Here is a 19,875-nt window from a genome sequence, read left to right as displayed (position 1 = left end):
ATTTTGAAAATATATATTAAGATGAAGCCAACAATATATTATATACTAACATTTGTTTTCATATACTATAAATAAAATAGGGTCAAAGTAAATTATGTGAATAGTGCAAAAAGTCAAAACGGTGCGAGTATTAAAGTACAAAGGGAGTATAAAGGTTATAGGAGTAAAATAAAAATAATAATAAAAAATTTACAGAGTTGCTTTCTACCAGTAGAAATTCCGGCAGTCCGGCTGACCGTAATCAACTGAAGTCGGTATTGAGAAGAGGAAAGGTTTTGGGTATTTTCAACCTTTTCCAGACGAATTCGAGTTCACTTGCTGTCAGGTTCTTCACTTTCTTTTCTGTTTCCAGATTAATCGAATTAATTCTTACTCAATTTTGGGGTTCATATTTGAATTCCGCTTGATTTTTCAAATTTTTCACAATTTTTTTTATTCTGGGTATTCTCTCTCTTCCTCCATTGAAGCACGATGAAGAAGATTTCCTTCTCTGTTTCATCAAATCAATCGAACAACAAACCTAAACATGGCTTAATTGATTCTACCTCTCAAAACCCCCAAATCAATCGCGAATCTATCACTGAATTCGACCCATCTAAAGCCCCAACCCTAGAAAAAAACGCCCCCAAAACATCTGTAATCCCTCCTAAGCCGAACGAATGGCGTCCCACCAAGAAGATGAAGAATCTCGACCTTCCGCCTATTCATTCAGAGGGTAAACCCCTTGAATTTGAGGTTGAATCTTCCGATGTTGCTGCCCCTGAATCCGAATCAAACATTTCGTATGGGTTGAATCTTCGGCAGCAAGATTCGATCAATGGTAAGTTTGATTCCGATGTTCCGAATTCAGTTGATACGATCATGCGTAAGAAATTGAAGTCTGATTTAGATAAGTTGCCTGATGATGAGGGTTTTGATCAGTTTGAGGAGGTTCCGGTTGAGGGTTTTGCGGAAGCTTTGTTGGCTGGGTATGGGTGGAGACAAGGTATGGGAATTGGAAAGAGTACTAAGGAGGATGTCAAGGTTGTTGAGTATAAGCGGCGCACCGCGAAAGAGGGGTTAGGGTTTACTGATGATAATGCAGCTCCTAAGGCTAAAGGGAAGGAGGGGAGTGGTGGAAGTTTGAATTTGGAGGTTGGGAAAGAGGTTAGGATCATTGGTGGTAGAAAGATGGGGTTGAAGGGTAGAGTTATTGAAGTGTTATCCGGAGGCGATTCTGTTTTTTTGAGGCTTTCGCGTAGTGAAGAGGAAGTGAAGGTTCGTGTGAATGAAGTGGCTGAATTGGGCTCTTTGGAGGAAGATAAGTGTTTGAAGGAACTCAAGGAGTTGAAGATTCAATCTTCTAAACAAGATTTGAGGGGCAGTGTTAAAAAGGGTAAAGATTCGTCGAGTGAAAGAAAGGAGAGTAAGAGAGGTAGAGAGGAGGGTAGAAGAGATGATGTGGATGAAGTTAAGCATGAAAGGATGCAGGTAGATGAGAAAAGGACGACTAGTAAAGGAGTTTCTTGGCTTAGGAGTCATATTAGGGTTAAAATTATTAGCAAGTCATTCAAAGGTGGGAAATTTTACTTGAAGAAGGGTGTGGTAATTGATGCAGTTGGAGCCAGGACTTGTGATATATCGATGGAAGAAAGTAGGGAGATTGTTCAGGAAGTAAAACAGGAGATATTGGAAACTGTCCTTCCTAGGAGAGGTGGTCCTGTTCTTGTTCTCTTTGGAAAGCACAAGGGTGTCTATGGCAGTCTCGTGGAAAGAGATACAGATAGGGAAACTGCTGTAGTTCAAGATGCTGATACACAGGAGATGCTCCATGTCCAGTTTGAACAAATAGCTGAATATGTTGGAGATCCAAGCGACATTGGTTACTAGATAAGGATGCGGTATTTAAACCAGTATGGCAAGGTGATGTATCTGCTACATTAAACTAATGGCTTGTTCTGATTTATCATGTTTATCTTATGCCTGTTGTATTTTTATGAATGTGATTTGGATTTGCAACATTCAAGCAAGTTGTTACAAGACGTTTTTTTTTAAAGTTGCTTTGTAATATACTATTTTGTCGCCCATAAAGCTTGAACTCTAATGAGTAATTCTAATGGTTCGTTTTGCACTTGTTGAACATGTTGGTTTTTGATCACTATTTATCATCGTGATCTTGAAGTGTTTGGTACTTGTTTAATAATTAGGGGTTGAATTTGAATCAATAAACCAACTCATGTCTAGTCATAAGTTCTTAAATGTAGAATCTCAGGAGTTCTGGTGGAGGGACTAATAGTTAAGATTGTTACTTGGTTGCCATGGTTGGTAAAATCGTTTACCAGGTACTGACTCAGAATTCAGAAGACAGCTAATATATGAGTTCAACATCATATAAGTGGTGTTGATCACTCATTAACCAGTCAGTTAATCTAGTTACTGCTAAATACTGAGTCAAACTAGACACCTCTTGCCTTGGATCACCAGCAGGACATTGATACGGTTACCAGTAGATCAGAATCTTCAGCTCACCAGAAACATTAAATTCTTGTGTTGTCCTTATACAGTTATCCTATGAGTTTTCTCTGTGCAGTACTTTGCTCCCTGTAGCTTTTTTACTCCTTTTACTTGTTTTACATGCAATTTCCAATATGCTCCGAAAATGATAGTTACTGCAGAGTGATGCACAAAAAAACATGTATGCACAAAAAATATGTATATTGGGAGAAAGTGCACCATCCAGAGGCAAGATTGTACACGTCTAGCCCTCTTGTTTTTTTGAGGGAATACTGGGTAGCTGTTGGTAGCATAAGTTATTGTTGCAGAAGAAAAACAAATGGTTTTTTGGGAGAAAAAAGAACATGGCAACATGGGATACACTCATTTGTCAGATGATAAGCTATCTTTGTGAAAAAAGAGTTTGAGAGAAACGAAAATGGATTACCTATGTAGAAACCATTCTATAGACCATGGCTCTTATATTTAATCTTTGATGTTAGTTTTGCTAAATCCTTGTTCAGCTCTTTGTTCTATCTACTATGCTAGAAATGCATTTCTTAGAAATAAGGCTATTTTGGAGAGAATTATTCTCTTGTCTTGTTTTATTTTTTATTTTTTTTATTGTGTGTGTGTGGCAATTATTAAGAATTTTATTAATAACCAAAGAGACCTTGAAACATGTACAGTAAGTTCAGACTACCAGAACTACAACTTCTCTAGCAGTTAGCTATCAGACAGCTAACCTCAGACATTACTAATCTTCTCTAGCTTCTAGCTCACTGCTGACATTCGCACTGACTTTAGAAATACCCAGAGCCTGCAAGACTTTCCTGATTTCCTCCACCTCTAGCTGAATAAGAGCATTCAAAGAACAAATGACTCACTGATTCTTATCCAGTACTGCGTAAGACACAGATATCTACACAAGGAAGTGAGGAACACCCCATGACTTCAACCTATCTTTAGTAGCCAGCCTGTTTAGGAGCTAACCAAATTACAAAAACACGTTTAGAATTAGCTTTATTGTTACACAACACTCTTCTCCAAGGAACCTTAACATGATCACCTCGAAGTTTCTTATACACTTTGCTAATAGAAAATTCCCCACTCCCATATTGTTGTTCCAGCCTCCCATGTGCTGTATGATTCCACTGCAACCTAAGATGTTCTTCAGAGCCCTAGAGTGATTTTTGGAAGTTCCCATGATTGCACTGCCAGCTATAATGTTCCTTTCATGTTTGTATTTACTATTACTCGTTTCTTAAAGGGCATTATATATTGACAATTTGCAATTGAAGACGTAATTGGTTTAGGATATGGGCTATTCGTTGAGATACATTATGGGAAAAAAAGGGAAGATGGGGTTATTGTGAAGTGTAACAATTATGTATTTTAGTATGAAGAATTTGAGTCACATGTATGAAATCTATCACAATCTTCACTTTGACTAAATTATGTGAAGTAGTATGTACTAGTGAAATGGCCAAGTCCCATATTGTATATCACTTCATATAGCGATTGTAACAAAATCTAGCAATTCTTATATTTGGGGGGGAAGGGAGTGAACTTCTTTATTTGCTGGCAGTGGCATCCGCTGACAATTTTCTTGATTGTAATATGCTTGACCACAATTCCCTGCTCGATACATTGCTGACAATCTTGTGCTTTTTTCTCTGTAGTTCACTTGATTCTCACATTGAGAGAGGGGAGAGGAGACTATCCTCAAGATACTTTTCATTTCAGATGTCTGTTCTTTATCTTAAGCTGAAGGTGTATGTACTTAAAGGATGTGTATTAGATAGTCCTTCCACTCACCCCGACAACTATTTCTTTATCCAATCGAAGAAGTATCCATGCTTTATTAGATCTTCAATTGTCAACTTTGGGTCAGAGGTGACATTAGGTATGTGACAATTGACAACGAGTAGGTTAGAATTTTTAAGGTTTACTCTTACCGTGTTATTTCTCACTTAGTGCTATTGTCACAGGCTCTGGAATCCTGTGCAAGATCTCATCTTCTAAAGTCGGAATAAGGATATCTACATGATACTTATGGCAAAGGGACTTTCTGGTAAATTGCTCCTGGTAGAGAAACAACCTTTTTGCTCACGAACTGGAAATATGTTTGTGATAGCTTGTTAGCTACTTAGCTGTACTGATGATTGTAAGTCCTGAGAGTGGGATATGAGTCTTTAAATGTTTTCATCTCTGTCCTCGATCTTTATTCTACTCTTTTCTATATGTTATCTGACTGGTAAATATATCAATTAACCAGAGCTTCATATCTTCTCTCTGGATTTGAAATACCAAGCCGACATTTCTGGAAGTTTGGTCACTTAGGTGATGTTCAGTTGATCAGTTTGTGATTTATTTCTAATTGTGAATGGTGCAAGTTGCTGGAATGTTTTTTTATCAGTCTCTCTGTCCCAGAATTCAAACAAACAGATAAGAGACTGGATCTTCTTCCAAGAAACTAGAACACTGAGATTTGAACATGAGAAAGTGACATGAGAAAAAAACAGCCCATAAACGACAACCCATGATAGGAACCGAATCCTGTCGTTATTGTGATGAGTTTTACGACAGGTCTAAATCCCGTCGTTATTGTGATGGGTTATACGACAGGGCCCAAATCCCGTCGTTTTTGTGATTTGAGTTTTATGACAGAAAACTTGAACCTGTCCATCACCCACCCGCAAATAATTAAAATCCTACAGCAATCTCATATTTTCTCTCCTCCCTCATTTTGTTCCTTTCGCTCCATCAAACAAAGGCGATGAAGCTCCTCCGTAAAAATCGCAGGATTTTATGAATTCCTCCATAAAATCGAGCTTATTCAAGTTTTATTTGTCCAATTCAGCTGCAAATCAGAGATTATTTGATTAAAATCAAGCTTTATCAAGTTTAAATCCATATATGGCAAGTGAAGCTACTATAAAGTGGGAAATCAAAGAGGTTCAGGATAGGTGACTTTTGTAAGAGATGAAGTTATATCTTCTATCTTCTAGGTGATGACTCAGAAATCAATGAAGTTATGTCATCAAAAGTGCACTTGGTTACGAAGTTTTTGTGCTGCTTCAACTAACTCCTTTTAATTAAATTTTTGTTCTAATTTTTTTTAACTCATTTTCAAGCAAATAAAAATTGCAAGGTAAAACATCACTTGATTTTATTGATCCGACGACAATTTTAACTTCAGAGCCCGGTTTGCTCGCTCTAGTCTTCAATGCTGTCCATCCTCAACAGTGAACACTACTCTCGCTAACTTCCTTGACTTCAAAGAGGCCTATCCTTTTTTTCAAGCTAATCACTCAACCCAGCTCGATCTGGCTTCCCAATCATGTTATTTTTTCTTTTTTCTTTTTTCTTTTTCCCTTTTCTATGCTCCGTCTACCTACAGAAACATTGAATCATATCTGCTGCATTCCCTATAGATCAAAACATGGGCTTTGCTATCAGAAATCCTGTAGACAAGTTCTTCCCTAGCTTTAGTATTATTCTTCGAAATAACTGACCTCCCTGCTTCGGTGAGAATTCCCTGATCGTGACGTCATTATTGTGTTATGCTCCTCAAGGTTGAAAGTTACACAAATAAACAGAGTACAATAAACTCTTGTTTATGTACGTGTCCATTGGGGAAAACGATCATCATCTCAGTCCTGTTCCTGAACAACTTAAACCGTCAGCACTTTTCGAGCCAATTTGTGATACTTCAGTTGGAAAGCTTAATAACCCAACGTCTTCACCTGTCCTCAGCAGATCTGTTGATGTGGTCAAAACAACAGTTGAAGCGTGGATAGTGTCCAGAAACCCGATCTACAGGGATAAGTAATTCAATTGTTGAATGTATTCTTTCACCTCAACCAAGGGAACTGAATCTGCAGAAACATATGAAAGTGAAACATATATCGAAATAAAATGAAGACGTTACAAACTCACAATGTGCATACAAGATGAACCGACTTCTAAGTTTGACCTCAGGAGACAACCCTAGAAGGCTAGAACTCATATTAATAATCTATTCGGACTCTTGACAAGAATCTCTTCTTACTAAGGCCAAAAGTATATACTCAGCCCAGCTTGATCTAAGTTTGATCTTGATCTAATCTCAACTTTATATCGTATTCTCTCAAAATGAAGTTAATTCACATGGCCAAAAATAATAACCTTAATACCATCCTAGAATATTCCCTAAAATAAAAATAACGAGAATTATAAATAAAACAAGACTTCCTAAATAAGACCAGGTCACCAGGATACTCAACCAGACTTGCAGCAACAATTCAGCAAAACTATATGAAGCCCACATATATGCTCTATTTCCATACATTCACTATCACGATTATCCAAAAGCACCTAATAAGAGGCCCATGATCTATCTGACCACTTCCACACAGACTATCACATCACAACCTATACAAATAATTATTCCATATATATACCAAAGGTTGCTTTTGTTTCCATGATAATCCAAACCAAAAATTTAAGAAGTCTTTAACTAAACAATTAAATTTAGGTTAGAATAGCTCACATTGATCACCCACGACCCCTACTTAAATGCAAAAAATAAAAAACGGAGTAAAAGATTAGCATAAATAACAATAGAAACGTAAGATAATTTCTATACCAACCCAAAAATATAACAGCTCATCTCCAAACCAGGTCTAAGGGCTGTTTGCAAACAATTTTGTGCATCTCCACCTCATGCTGAAAACTAGCCACTGAACCACATCAAAAGCAATACTTCATTAAACAGATTTGTCTCTATAGACTCGTATACCACGAATGCCTTTTCAACCAAGGTCAGGCCTCGGGAATCAGCATTCTAGGCATGTAATGCAGTACAGGATGATAAACCTACCGATGCTTACTCCAACCTTCTGTACACCATAAGCCAGCAAATTCATCTAGGCAATCAACTACCTCCCTTCTTACTTGGCTTCCCTTGTCCACAGCTTGTTGTCTTCTCCAAGACTTGGTAAAACATATCCTGTTCAAGAAATTACTGCATACCCATGGGCCATGGGAGAAAAGGAGATCACAAACATTGATTATGCAGTGAATTCTACTACTTAGATATGTTATATACAATCAAAGACACCATTTCCGAATTATTTATACCAGTCACAATTCACACTTATTTTATCATGCTAATCCCAGGATCCAATGCACTTTAAAAGTTTGACCAGTCAAAATGTCCCTTCCAGGATGGTGAAAAACTCTTTAGTTACTGGAAGCATGATATACTAAGCTTAAATAAGAAACAATTCAAAGTGACAGAATATTCAAGCGTCGTCTGAAGCATGTATAGGAGGTTTAGAAGCTCACAATTCTCTTCTGTATACGAGTAACAGTTTTTCTACGGAGGACTGCCAAGGGTAAATCTTCCCATTCTACGGATTGATTGCGATGCAATCTGCTTTTCTTCTGCTGCTTTACATTATTCTCCTTACTTGACACAGCTGCATCCATAGAATGCGCCTCATTGCCATCATTACATGTTCTCAACTCCATCTCCCCACAGTTGCTATCCCCAAGAGTAGTCTTAGTCAAGAAACTCCTCCTTGGTTGCAATTTAGAGGACCTTTTATTATTTATCATAGTCACTAAGGGTAAATCTTCCCATTCCACGGATTGATCAAGATGCAATCTGCTTCTATTCTGACGCTTTACAGAACTCTCCTTATTTGAGCCAGCTGCATCCATGAAATGGGTCTCTTTGCCATCATTACGTGATTGGAACTCCATTGCCTCACAGTTGTCCACAAGAGTAGTATCAGCTGAAACATTCCTTCCTGGTGGCAGTTTAGAGGACCTTTTTTTCCTCTTATAAGTAATTATGTTCGACCCTTTTACCGTTTCTTCAGGTATCCTTAACTGTGAATCAGAAGTGGACTGACCATGAAGCACATCCAGAATATTACCATGATTTGCGCAATGCACGAGGGTAGTCATATTCATAGTAGTATCAGGTACGCCAGCAGCCTGAGACACACCACTATGACTAATAGCAGGAATCTCCTTCAGTCTAACTCTTCGAGGCCTTCTCGATCTGACTCTGATTGGCTCGTCCCTACACATCAGTGCGATAAACATGAATAAAGTGTAAATAATATGGAAGCAAAACTAATGCACACGACCAAAATTTAATCCACAGATTCTAGTATCTCAACATTGCCGAGAACTACATAAACATACATACACACAGTCACAAACTATGACATAGACACATACATGTATTTTTGAACAATCATGTGCTCGTGTGCATGTGTACTATATAAACATACAAACACAATTACACAAACCATGACAAAAACACAATCTTTTTTTTTGTACAAACGTGCATGCTTGTTTGCGTGCACACACATACCAGCACTGCCTGGGTTGTCCTTTCACCCCTATCCAGATTACCGGCAATGAAATATGGGTCAAACATAACATGACTCAAATCCGAAACAATCATGACCCCGTTCATTATACCTGGTGGCAAAAAATTCCTTGTTTTTTTTACTGAAATTCGCCAAATTAACCATCATGCTATATAGTCAAAGGACATTTCATGATTAGGATTTAGATTGAAACCCAAAATCTGCACTTGAAGTATCGATAGAGAAGGACAAAGCAAAGGGGTTTTTGGTCGTCTAGGTCATGGAAATCAAGCTCCGCATGTTATATACTTCATCGGTTTCACTAAAATTGCAACACTTGCTACCTTGGAGTGTTTCAAAAAAATTGCATCATTTCCCTTTTTGGTAACTTTAACAACTTACCTATTTGAATATTTATGAGGATATAATGGAGATAAATGTTAGACAAATAAGGAAAGATTTCAAAAGGGACTAACTAACTCAATACGAAAAAAAGACTAACATTCAAGAACGGAGGGAGTAGTTTATTCATAGTTGCATATTTAGCCCACTCTTTCTCTCTCCCCCCTCTCTATATTCCTTAAAATGTATTCTTACTTTTTGTATAATCACAGGGGTTAGCAACTCACTTGCATTCTCTGCTCTCCAATGCGCAAATTGCAAGAGTTGCAATTTTAGTGAAATAGAAGAAACATATATATGAGAGAGAGACGGAAAGGAAGAGGAGGAGGTCGGGGTTGGTCGCCTAGGTAACGAATGTCCAACTGGAGCATATTCCTAGCTCTAGTGCATGTTATCCTGAGAGAGATAACCAGTAAACTTATGGGTTACCCATTATAAGTACAAAGTAAAGAGCAAAATAATGGCTTTTAGTTTTATGGGCCAAGTGTTATCAAACTCTCTATGGAACAAGGGCCTCTGTCAAGATAATCACATGGCCAGGTAGGCCATTCAGTTCTCTCTAAAATTTCAACTCACTATTTAAAATGGTTTGCTCCCTCTTTCTGTTCTATCCTAAGTTTTATCCATCAGTTTAAGTAACAGAAAAACAATGAAAAGCTCCAGCACATACAAAAAATAGTACATCTTGAAAAGAAATAGATACATTATGCATGCAAAGATTGCAAACACCCACAAATACACACGTGAACAGACATACGTAATTAATCATAGATTCACAGTTATATATTATGCATCTGTCAGGATTTAGTTTTCAAAGTACTAGTGCAAATTACACTAGTTCAAAATAAAAATTTAAAAAAGTACCAATTCAATTAACACTATCAACCCGACAATTAATTATGGACAGAGAGAGTATATGCATAACATATCCTTTCAAAAAAAAAAAAAAATATGCATAACATATCATGCCTGATTCATAGTAGCAACATATATCATTGTGTGTTACCATTCCCATATGACGTACAATGTAACATTGGTATTGATATATATATATATATATATATATGTGCAGTTGTGCACGTGTGTATAATACGGAGAAATATGGATGTATCTCTGTACTCCGTACAAATTTGTTTCAGTTTACTTAACAAAGAGAAAGGTAATTTCAATATCCTAGGCCATTTTCAATTTATGGCCTAACCACACCCTGGCACTTGTTACTCAAGCAGGCTGCAGCTACCTCAAAAGCAAACAACTAACGCCCATTACAATCAGTTGCTTTGGGGATTTTTTTTCCTTTTATTTTCCGTTGTATTTAGCTGTACCTTCTTCTTCTAGCTTTTGATTATTTTGTTTTGTTTAGGGGCTTGGCCTCTCTTTACCTTATCAAGTGTTCGGAGATTAGGGGCTACTCAATTCAGATTATGGACTAATCCTTATCAAGTCAGAATAAGGGAGAAAGAACAGGAAACAGATAAACATAAAAACTTACCAGGTCTCCAACTCTCTGTTCTCGTTTGATTCTGTGCTTTCACTGCAAGAAGGTTGAAATCAGTGAAGATCATAAGAGCTCTGTTAGTACAATGAGACGTAATTAATAAATGCTACTACTCAAACATCATACCACGACTTCTTGGATTCTGTTGAAAGATTACGATTTCCTGTCTGTTTCACCGTCTTGGAACCAGATCTAATTGCCTTTCTCTTCTTATTTTCAAGGGCATCATACCCACTCTTGCTACGTTTATCATCCAAGCCAGTTGATCCATCACATCTTTTACGCTTTCTTGATCTAAAACAACAGACTCATTAATCAAATCGCAGCAACAGGTGTCAATAAAATCAACAAAGCATTTAGACCAGTAGTTAATTTTCTTGAAAACCAGCATATATAAACCATACCTAGACTTATTTCGTGCTTGGGGAACATTTTCTTTTTCATGGTTATTAGCTGAGTCTGTAATCCTCAATGGAACAAAGTCATCCGCCCCAAGGGTAGGACGCTCTGACTCCCTATCCACAAAATTTGATATAAGAGCAGCCTTCTTTATATCTTTAGCAGCTTTGAGCAGCAGAACTTCATTTGGAAACAACCTCTTCCATCTCCTGATACAATCAAACCAGAAATTAAATCAGAACGAATACAGTAAATGTATTACCACAGAAACAATATTGACACGACATTTGTAAACCAATGAGCTTTATTTTAGAAATCATTTATTTGATTCGTTTAACTTCATTTTGCTGAACTTGTCTTACTTTTGCTAAACTGAACCTAGCTATATACTATTACTAAAGCGGACTCCAATAAAGTAATTTTCCCTCCCAAAGTTATCCTATTTTCCCGCCTAAGTTCATGACTTCTATTTATATATATATATTTAACATTTAATGCAATACCCTTGGTAAATGCATAATTCGCTTACCAATAAGTAAAGGTTGTCAAGAACATTTCACTTCATCCTTTTGGAAAATAATTTATTTCTTTTACTATTCTTGGATAACGCACAAGTTTACGGCATTTTTTTTTCTATTGAATTACAACCGTACAAGATTGTCATGTCCATCTGATTAACCTTTTTTCCAAAACAAAATAAATTGTTTTTTCTATTACAGATCACGTCGTATAATTCTCCATTGGCTCATTGTAAATTATAGTTTGGTTTTCTAATTCTCATTTTTAAAACGACTGACACAGAAATTTCAGTTTAATTAACTTTGATTTTTATTGATGAAATATTTTATTCAACTTTAGCCCAATTTCAGTTAAAATAACGAGCATGACTGTATTATCTAGTTTTTGCTAAATTGAACTTATTTTTACTTAAGTTTATTTTCACTGAACTTAACTTTACTGTAACTTTTGTAACAAGTTGAGAAGAACAAAGCCTTAGTCAACCTGACCACGTTATCAAAACAATACTAGCTTGAAGTTTGTGTGTCTGCATCGTCACAACAGAATCAACTACATTTCAGAGGACTTTATTACCATTTACCAAAGCTTTCTTTGTCACTCACCCAATCATCCCCACTAGCCTACTACCATGGTATAAAATCCTGTCCACGTCACTACATAGAGACTACATTTTAAAGTTTTTTCACCAAATGACTGTGGTATAACCGTATAAGCCGAGACATCCCCTACCACATTACCTGTGGAAGTGTTATGGGACTGTTATGTAATCACTACCACATCTGAGATCTAAATCCATGCCTACCTTATCAGAACACACCAGATAAGATGCAAGAATTGCTAGGTTAATGCGATAATTTTCTGAAACCTTACTATAAAGTATAAACTCCTTCGTTAGCTTATAATGCCAAACTTCATAACGTAATCCTCATGTTGGCCCACCCATGCCTTGGAATCTAAACCCCTCCTCATACCAATGAAGAAGGTAGGGTAAAGCTTAAGATGGTGTATGGTAAAAAAACACGTACACTTTTAGCTGAGCGACTTTTAAACATGATCTTTGCGCACAAGGAATGCTTTTAAAATAAAAAAAGGGTGACTATGATACATTTGATGTAAACACCCGTCTTAAGCTAGAATTTTGCATGTACATATGAATTGGAAAATAAGAAGCTTGTGCTGCATAATGGCTTCGGAGAACATGCACTACACTAATAATTGCTTCAGAGACAATGTGCTCCATGGACCACATCCACAAGTTCGATATTCACTTGCCGCATACGCAGATACAAATAACAACAACTTACCAACAATCTATTCCCCCTCACAGACAACTTAACAACCCAACCGCGTCCAGCACCACCTATGGTTGTCTTTATGGTTATGTAAATACTCTAAGGCTCTGTTCTATTGGACTTATTTTGACTGAACTTATCTTATCTGAACTTAACTAAACTTATATGAACTTATTTTATCTAAAAAAAACTTATTTTGTCGGAAATAAACTTATTTGTGTGTGGGAAATGTCTGAAAATTTTTATTTTTGCCGAACTTATATTGTCTGAACTTATCTGAACTTATTTTGTCTGAAATAAGTCAAAATAAGTCGAACAGAACAGAGCCTAAGCTTGGTTTGGGATGTTTACTAAGTTATTTGATGTACAAAAGAGTGAATTTGGATTTTCCTTCCAGCTACATAAAATTTGTGTTGCAAAAGTAAACGATCGTCAGGATGGAGAACGAACCTATTGGAAAGTTTTTATTTGTTGACGAATATGGAGAGAAGGAAAACATCGTGCAGATGCAACAGTGATTAGACAGGAAAGTAAATAGAAAAAATCAGTTTGTGGGAGACAGATTGGTGTTGAAATTGAAACAAGAAAGAATAAAAGATGGAGAATTGGAGACATGGAATCTCTTTGTTAGAGACTACAATGAGCTAAGAACAAGTGACCTTCCAAAGCTAAATACCATCAAGGCATCAAGTCTAGTCAGCTTTGCATTGTTCAAATTTTAAGAACTTCTTAAGTAGCTAAATTGAACATGTTCTTAAATATAAAACGTCGATGACTGCAATATATATTGCCAACACAAATTCTTATTTACAAGTGGTGTACAATAAATATTGTACACCGGAGTAAAAGTTAACTCATAATGATTAAAAGTTAACCTTATATATGCAGAAGTCGTCTATTCTTCAGTGATAAAACTTTTCATTTTAATAAAAATTATTTTTTCAAATTCACTAATCATGTATAAAATTAATCATTTAACCCTTTAAAATGATTATCTATCAACTTTTTTTTCATAATATAAAAGTTAATCAAAACATATTAAAAGTTGCAAAAAACTAGGTAAAAGTTGTAAAAAACTGGGTAAAAGGTATCCTATTGTACACCTTGTGCGTGCAAGACCTTTTGTATTTCCAAATAGCAAAAGTCTGGAAGAAATGATTTTTATTCACAATCATACATTCATACCTACGGCACTGGTTATCTGTTCGTAAAGGAATACAGACAGCAACTTTGGACCAGCAGTATCCATGTTCTGCTATTGCTGCTTTTAACTTCATATCATCTTCTTCAGTCCATTGACCTCGGTTCAAACATGGATCTAGAACATTAACCCATCTACAAGAAGAAAATTCATATAAACATTAGTCAGAATAATTTCAAACAAAAACCAGCTCAAAGACAATTTTTTTTTTACCTTTCTCTACACTGTGCTTGGGTTCTTCCAGGCACAAACTGGGCTATTCTATGCCAGCTTTTGTGACCAAAAAGAGTGACAGCAACTCTTAAGCGTTTATCTTCATTAATACTCCACTTCCCCACCTTTTGTCTCGCGGGAAGTAAGGTTTTGTTCCACCTAATTTTAGAAAATGGAACGAATATCAAATCCACCAGCTTTTCCGTTTCACCATTGGATTCATAAGAAATAAGACAGCACTGTAATGGGTCCCAAAAATATGTCATCGCAAGAAGGTTCTTACGCTCTAAATGGAAGAAAAAAAGAAAAAAAATTGAACCGAATGGAATGAGGTTGAATGCATAAAGACAAGGACAAATGCTTCAGAACTGATTTACCTCTCATATCATGTATAGCCAATACCCAAAGCCAAACACGACATATTGCATGGCCCTTCTTATAATGTAAGCATACCAGATAATAGATCTAGCTCTATGTCTGTTTACATATCTTAAGCATATAAAATCAATACAAGATGTTCATCAGGTTACATTCTTGAATGTATTGAGCATAAGCAATTGATCAACAGCGACAGCCTAAAGCATTTCTCTGCTTCCACCTGATAGTCAGATGAAACTGATCTCGCTACACATAGAAAAGATTGTATTCTTTTTTCATGGGATACATATAGAACATGTGAACTTGACATTATACTACAGCAATCTAGAGTCATTCTAGCATATGGGGGAAAGTACAGACTTAGCCTTAAATTGTTTATGTTTACTGACCTGTTAGAACATTGGGTACCTGTACGTCCTTCTAATACTGAAGCAACAGCTTGCCAATTACTCTCCCCAAAAGACTCCACAGCGGAACGCAGTTGAGCATCTTCATCCTCTGTCCATTCTCTTTTCAATATGCTCGCGTTAAGACTCCTCTGATAACGTGCCAAGCACTGAAATGGAGTCCTATTAGTCTCCAATTTTTGAGCAATATAACTCCAATTATGGATTCCATTCTTTTGAATGAGAAGCAAAAGATGTTTGTCCTCATTTGATGTCCAGTTGTCCCGGTTGATCAAGCAGTTTTCCGAATTTAACCACCTGCATGTTTTAATCAGCAAATAATCAACCATTGCCATAATACAATACAAGTGACTGCATGCAACAACAGAGCATTAAGCCTTCAACTTCACATTTTAGAAAGTTTTCAAACAAGTGCCCTCGAAAATAGTGGAATATTATTCAAGTACTCAATTTTTAGAGTGTGGTTCAGATACCATAAACTGTAAAAATTGTAACATAAACCTAATTTGTAAAATATTTTGGTGATGTGGCTGGTAAAGCATGTTTAAGGTTTGCCACATCAGAACCATCTAATTCACTAGAAATTTCATTAACTAAAACTTTTCCTTCCGCAACAAAAAGCTGCTGCGAGAAATACATGTGGATAGAAGATAAAACCAAAACCCTAAACTGTCTAAACCAAAGTTTCTATACAAAAAAAAACCGTGATTTCCCTTTTACACTCCGTTTTTCTCATTCATAATTAAGGAAGAAAAAACTACAGACTAGCCTTCTTATCATTTGAAGAAAGTAAGAAAATTTAATTCACTGAACAGGTGATGGCCTAATTAAAACTGAAAATTAAACAAAAAAATCACCACAAAATGAGATGGTAGTTTTTAAAACAAGCTAGTAACTCTTTGTTTGCATTGTTCACCCTTTTTCTAAGTAGTTGTCACAAAAGACTGGTTTCATAACTAAAATTCCACTTAAAGAGTTGGTTTTTTTTTTTAATACAAACTCGATTTAAGAGCGGTTTTTAGTCAACTTACTGTGAAAAGGTAACTTAAAGGTTGTCATAAGCGGTTATGTGAACATGAGTTAAAGCCTAAAGCACTCACCTTGCCTCACATTCTGCTGCAAGGCGACGAGGGACCCTTTCTTCTTCACATTCTGCTGTAAGGCGACGAGGAAACCTTTCTTCTTCTAACCTAGAAGCCAATTTATTCCAGTCTACCTTCCCTAAGAAGTCTTGGATAATTTCCGGAGTAATGTCGAGATTCGTGATTGATGATATCATGCCATCCACTCCATTATCAAAGCCAGGTTCTTCAAGAGCACTGGAACAATATACATCGGTGATCAGAGCTACGATAAACCAATTACAGAATATGAAGTATACCCCAAAGAAGAAATGCAGTAAGAGAAAATGAGACTGTACAGCAGAAAATAAGTATTCCAGAACACATTTGCATTTAGAGTTTTCCATTCAAACAAAAGTGATAAGGCATAAACCAATAAGCAGAGTGTCTTTTCTTCCTTTTCTTTTTCTCTGTAAAGGCAAAAGGATTAGCTCCCGAAGGGTGAACATACAAGATTTAAAAGCTTTTCACAAACAAAGATATTATAGTTTGGGAACAGCAAGTAAATAAATATAGGAAACAAGGAATTTTTTTCAGATCCTCAGAATATTTATAACGATATGACATACATTATTCTTAAAGACAATTTACACTAACAAAGAAAACTCATCTTACAAGTATTATTTGCTCAAAGATAAAAATAACTGGCTTATATGAATGTTAAAAGTCACATGTAAGCAAGAAAATCATATACCTTATTACATCTGCAGATTTATCGAACACTCTTTCCTGAAACTGCTTTATAATTTCTTTCTTAAGACTTTGGTTTTCAACCTTTGACCATTTCTCCCGTCGAAATGACAATGGAAAATCTTTCATAGCGGTCTTGTACAAAGCAACATGGGAGTTTTCCAGTGGCCCATAATTCATTGCAGAAACATTTTTCTCAGAACCCTGTGTGAAATAGTTGTCAGTCAGTGGAAATAAACTAATGCAGAACAATTAAAAAGTACAGTATGTCTTTGTGATTCAAAGGAATGTCTCAGTACAGTAAATAATCAGGTCAAATGTGAAGCAACTACAACGTATCAACTCATATTATAACAGTTTCCTGTTACAAGTAATGGGGCTAATAAGTTCACTCCTTCCCTCCAAAGTCCAAACACAAGCAAATATAATGACCGTCAATAGTGAAGATTAGGTGAAAACATTTGACAAGGTAAAATAGCTTTTATTTAATTGCATTGATATAAAACAACTGGGAGTAGAGACAAAACCTTTTTATTAGCTCTCTGCTTTGGCACTGAAATTAGCTGAACTCGAGCATCCTGCTTTTGAGATAATGCTCGGCCTATTTTCTTCTTGCACTGCACCTGGAAGTCTCGAAGTGTTTTCAGGCGCTTTTGAAGCTCCTTGATTTCTTCCATCCTTGCCTCAACATGAAGCATCTTGTTTCGTAAAAATTTCTGACAGGACCTGTTTTTCTTTATGGCTTCCATAAATGTTTGTGCAGACGAAGGGAAACTAGAATTCTCCACATTCTCCACATTCTCAGCAGCATCATAAGTGTCACGTCCAAAATCATCTCCATGTACATCCAAGAGTTCACTACCCAAAGACGTGTCAACGGCATCATTTTGGAGTGACTCGTCGACACAGGTATCATCCTTGTTTTTTGTTACATCTAAAACATTGATCGTCCAATCAATCAATAATCCTCTGATGAGCAGTAATGACAAATTCAGTACGTAATTACTATAAAGCAAGTTGGATATCACATTGATTGTAAATTAAATCTGTTCACAACTCAATTACAGCAGCATGAAAATTCAAGCCCAATCAAGCCACATTGTCAAATGAACTACTAGCGGATATTGACAATTTAACCAATACGCATTAAGCATAAGCTATTATTGTCAATCCGACCATTACAAATCTAGTAAATAATGTAATAATACCACCAATTCCTTTAATCGCATCGAAAAAAATGCAGTAGCAAATCATTCGAAAATCAAGGGTGGAGCATAACCAAAACAACAACAATGCAAGTATGCAGTCAACGAAAACTTCAACATAAGTTTATTGTATAAGTAATTAGGGTACTAACCGGCATCACCACCAGCATCATTGCTACCGCAATACTGCGAAAAGCGCCTCTGAATAGCACGGAGGGTCTCGAAATCATCTTCGTCATCATCAGACAGAACAGGTGGTAGAGTAGTAAGGGGTTTCAAAGACAATGGTTGATTAATATCACCTACATACCCATATTGCTCCTTTATACTACGAACTAATTCTAAGTCATCATCGTCATCGTCATCGTCGGGAAATTCTTTGTCGTCGTAGGCGGTGGAGGGGTTGACAGTGGCTGCGGCAGTGCTACCACCGTCTGAGGTGGGGGTAGTAGTAGGCGGCGGCGGCGGCATACACGCCTTGGAAAGCGCTTGAATCTCGTGTTGCAAGAAATCATCATCGGGGTCACTGTCAGACAATTCTTCTTCAAAATCATATCTGCCCATTGAAAACCCTGAATAAAAGTTTCAGTCGAAAATCAAATTCAGTATCATAGAAATTATTAGGGGTGGAAATCCAAACGTCAGCGAAGCACTAAAATTGAATTGAACCCTAAAAGGAGGCGATATGAACTCCTGCACCTTCGACGGAGTTTGGAAGAGAGAGAATAGGAGATTGAAGGCGGAAGGCGGAAGGCGGAGGGCGGAGGGCGGAGGGCGGAGCACCTACCGACCAGCGGGAAAGTATACGAAAGGGGCGCTGTATTTGTAAAACCCAAATTAGAAAAGTTTCACCATCTGGTATTCTAGAATCCGAATCGAATTATTTGGCTTGAGGTCCAAAACGTTACCCGAAATCACTTAAATTGTAATCTGACCCGAAATTGATGGGGATAAACATGAACCGATCCGACAATATTTTCCTTTTTTTTTTTTTATCGTAATAAGCATATTGATTATTGACCCACCTGAATATCTTGGTGGTTGGAGTTCTGTGCGTAGAAATGACAAGTTTTTTATTAAAAAAATCTAAATTTTACCCAAAATCACTTGAATTGTAATTTACCCAAAATTAAAGGAGATAACATTAAGTCATATACCAATCCGATTATCAATGATCTAATAATGAATTTTTATACCATAATAAACATATTAACCCCCAATATGTTGTCCTTCAAGAAAATTCTAGAGTCTATGGAGTTGGTTGATGTTGTTGCCTTGTTGGTGGTTGGAGTTCTGTGTAGAAATGACAAATTATCTACATCAAAAATTTCTAAGATATGAGAAGGTGTTTTTTTTTCCCACAATAAGGGCTAACATAGTGAAAAAGTTATTCTTAACTAAATCAAAATTATTCTTAACTAACAAAAAATATTCTTCACAAAAGGAAATTTAATTTTACCTAACACAAAATTAATTTTAAATAAAATAAATTTCATCTTAACTAAAACAAAATAATTCTTCGCCTTTTTTTAATCTTAACTAAAACAAACTTAGTACTAACTAAGACAAATTTAATCTTACCTAAACGAAATTACTCTTAAATAAAGCCAAATTAATCTTAACTAAAACAAAATAATTAATCTTAAGTATTGTTAAGCTTGCACATGTATTGGGCACAAATATATGTGCTTTCTAAGAAAGTTTTGC

General features: G+C 36.3%; 2 protein-coding genes across 9 annotated transcripts; one reads left to right on the top strand and one right to left on the bottom strand.

Moving 5' to 3' along the window:
• The first annotated feature begins 177 nt into the window (after nucleotides 1-177).
• On the top strand, nucleotides 178-4,801 carry LOC110797634 (protein MOS2). Of its 3 annotated transcripts, XR_008922761.1 has the most exons (4): nucleotides 178-325; nucleotides 468-1,902; nucleotides 4,155-4,378; nucleotides 4,464-4,801. XR_008922761.1 is itself a non-coding variant. In XM_056830781.1 (2 exons), the coding sequence occupies exon 2, from the start codon at nucleotides 472-474 to the stop codon at nucleotides 1,867-1,869; it is 1,398 nt and encodes a 465-aa protein (XP_056686759.1). In that variant the 5' UTR covers nucleotides 184-325; nucleotides 468-471; the 3' UTR covers nucleotides 1,870-2,119. The 3 variants fall into 3 exon arrangements, 1 of the variants encoding a protein (XP_056686759.1); XR_008922760.1 differs by having other exon boundaries at nucleotides 199-1,902; XM_056830781.1 differs by lacking the exons at nucleotides 4,155-4,378; nucleotides 4,464-4,801 and having other exon boundaries at nucleotides 184-325; nucleotides 468-2,119.
• A 662-nt stretch (nucleotides 4,802-5,463) lies between these two features.
• LOC110797633 (uncharacterized) lies at nucleotides 5,464-19,047 on the bottom strand. 6 transcript variants are annotated; one of them, XM_056830777.1, is made up of 17 exons: nucleotides 18,868-19,022; nucleotides 18,321-18,740; nucleotides 17,491-17,897; nucleotides 16,968-17,167; nucleotides 16,253-16,471; nucleotides 15,135-15,449; nucleotides 14,368-14,526; nucleotides 14,139-14,288; nucleotides 11,148-11,351; nucleotides 10,870-11,037; nucleotides 10,738-10,779; nucleotides 7,804-8,548; nucleotides 7,337-7,480; nucleotides 7,107-7,196; nucleotides 6,222-6,353; nucleotides 5,991-6,134; nucleotides 5,464-5,903 (listed from the first exon to the last, which is right to left on the bottom strand). In XM_056830777.1, the coding sequence occupies exons 2-13, from the start codon at nucleotides 18,730-18,732 to the stop codon at nucleotides 7,478-7,480; spliced, it is 3,024 nt and encodes a 1,007-aa protein (XP_056686755.1). In that variant the 5' UTR covers nucleotides 18,733-18,740; nucleotides 18,868-19,022; the 3' UTR covers nucleotides 5,464-5,903; nucleotides 5,991-6,134; nucleotides 6,222-6,353; nucleotides 7,107-7,196; nucleotides 7,337-7,477. The 6 variants fall into 6 exon arrangements, with proteins under 6 accessions (XP_056686755.1, XP_056686757.1, XP_021858427.2 ...); XM_056830779.1 differs by having other exon boundaries at nucleotides 5,464-6,140; nucleotides 18,868-19,047; XM_022002735.2 differs by having other exon boundaries at nucleotides 5,991-6,140; nucleotides 18,321-18,980.
• Between the last annotated feature and the right edge of the window lie 828 nt (nucleotides 19,048-19,875).

Source organism: Spinacia oleracea, chromosome 6 (assembly GCF_020520425.1).
Source record: "Spinacia oleracea cultivar Varoflay chromosome 6, BTI_SOV_V1, whole genome shotgun sequence".
NCBI lineage: Eukaryota > Viridiplantae > Streptophyta > Magnoliopsida > Caryophyllales > Amaranthaceae > Spinacia > Spinacia oleracea.
Note: the sequence above shows the minus strand (reverse complement) of the source record. Positions and strands in the feature narration are given on the sequence as shown.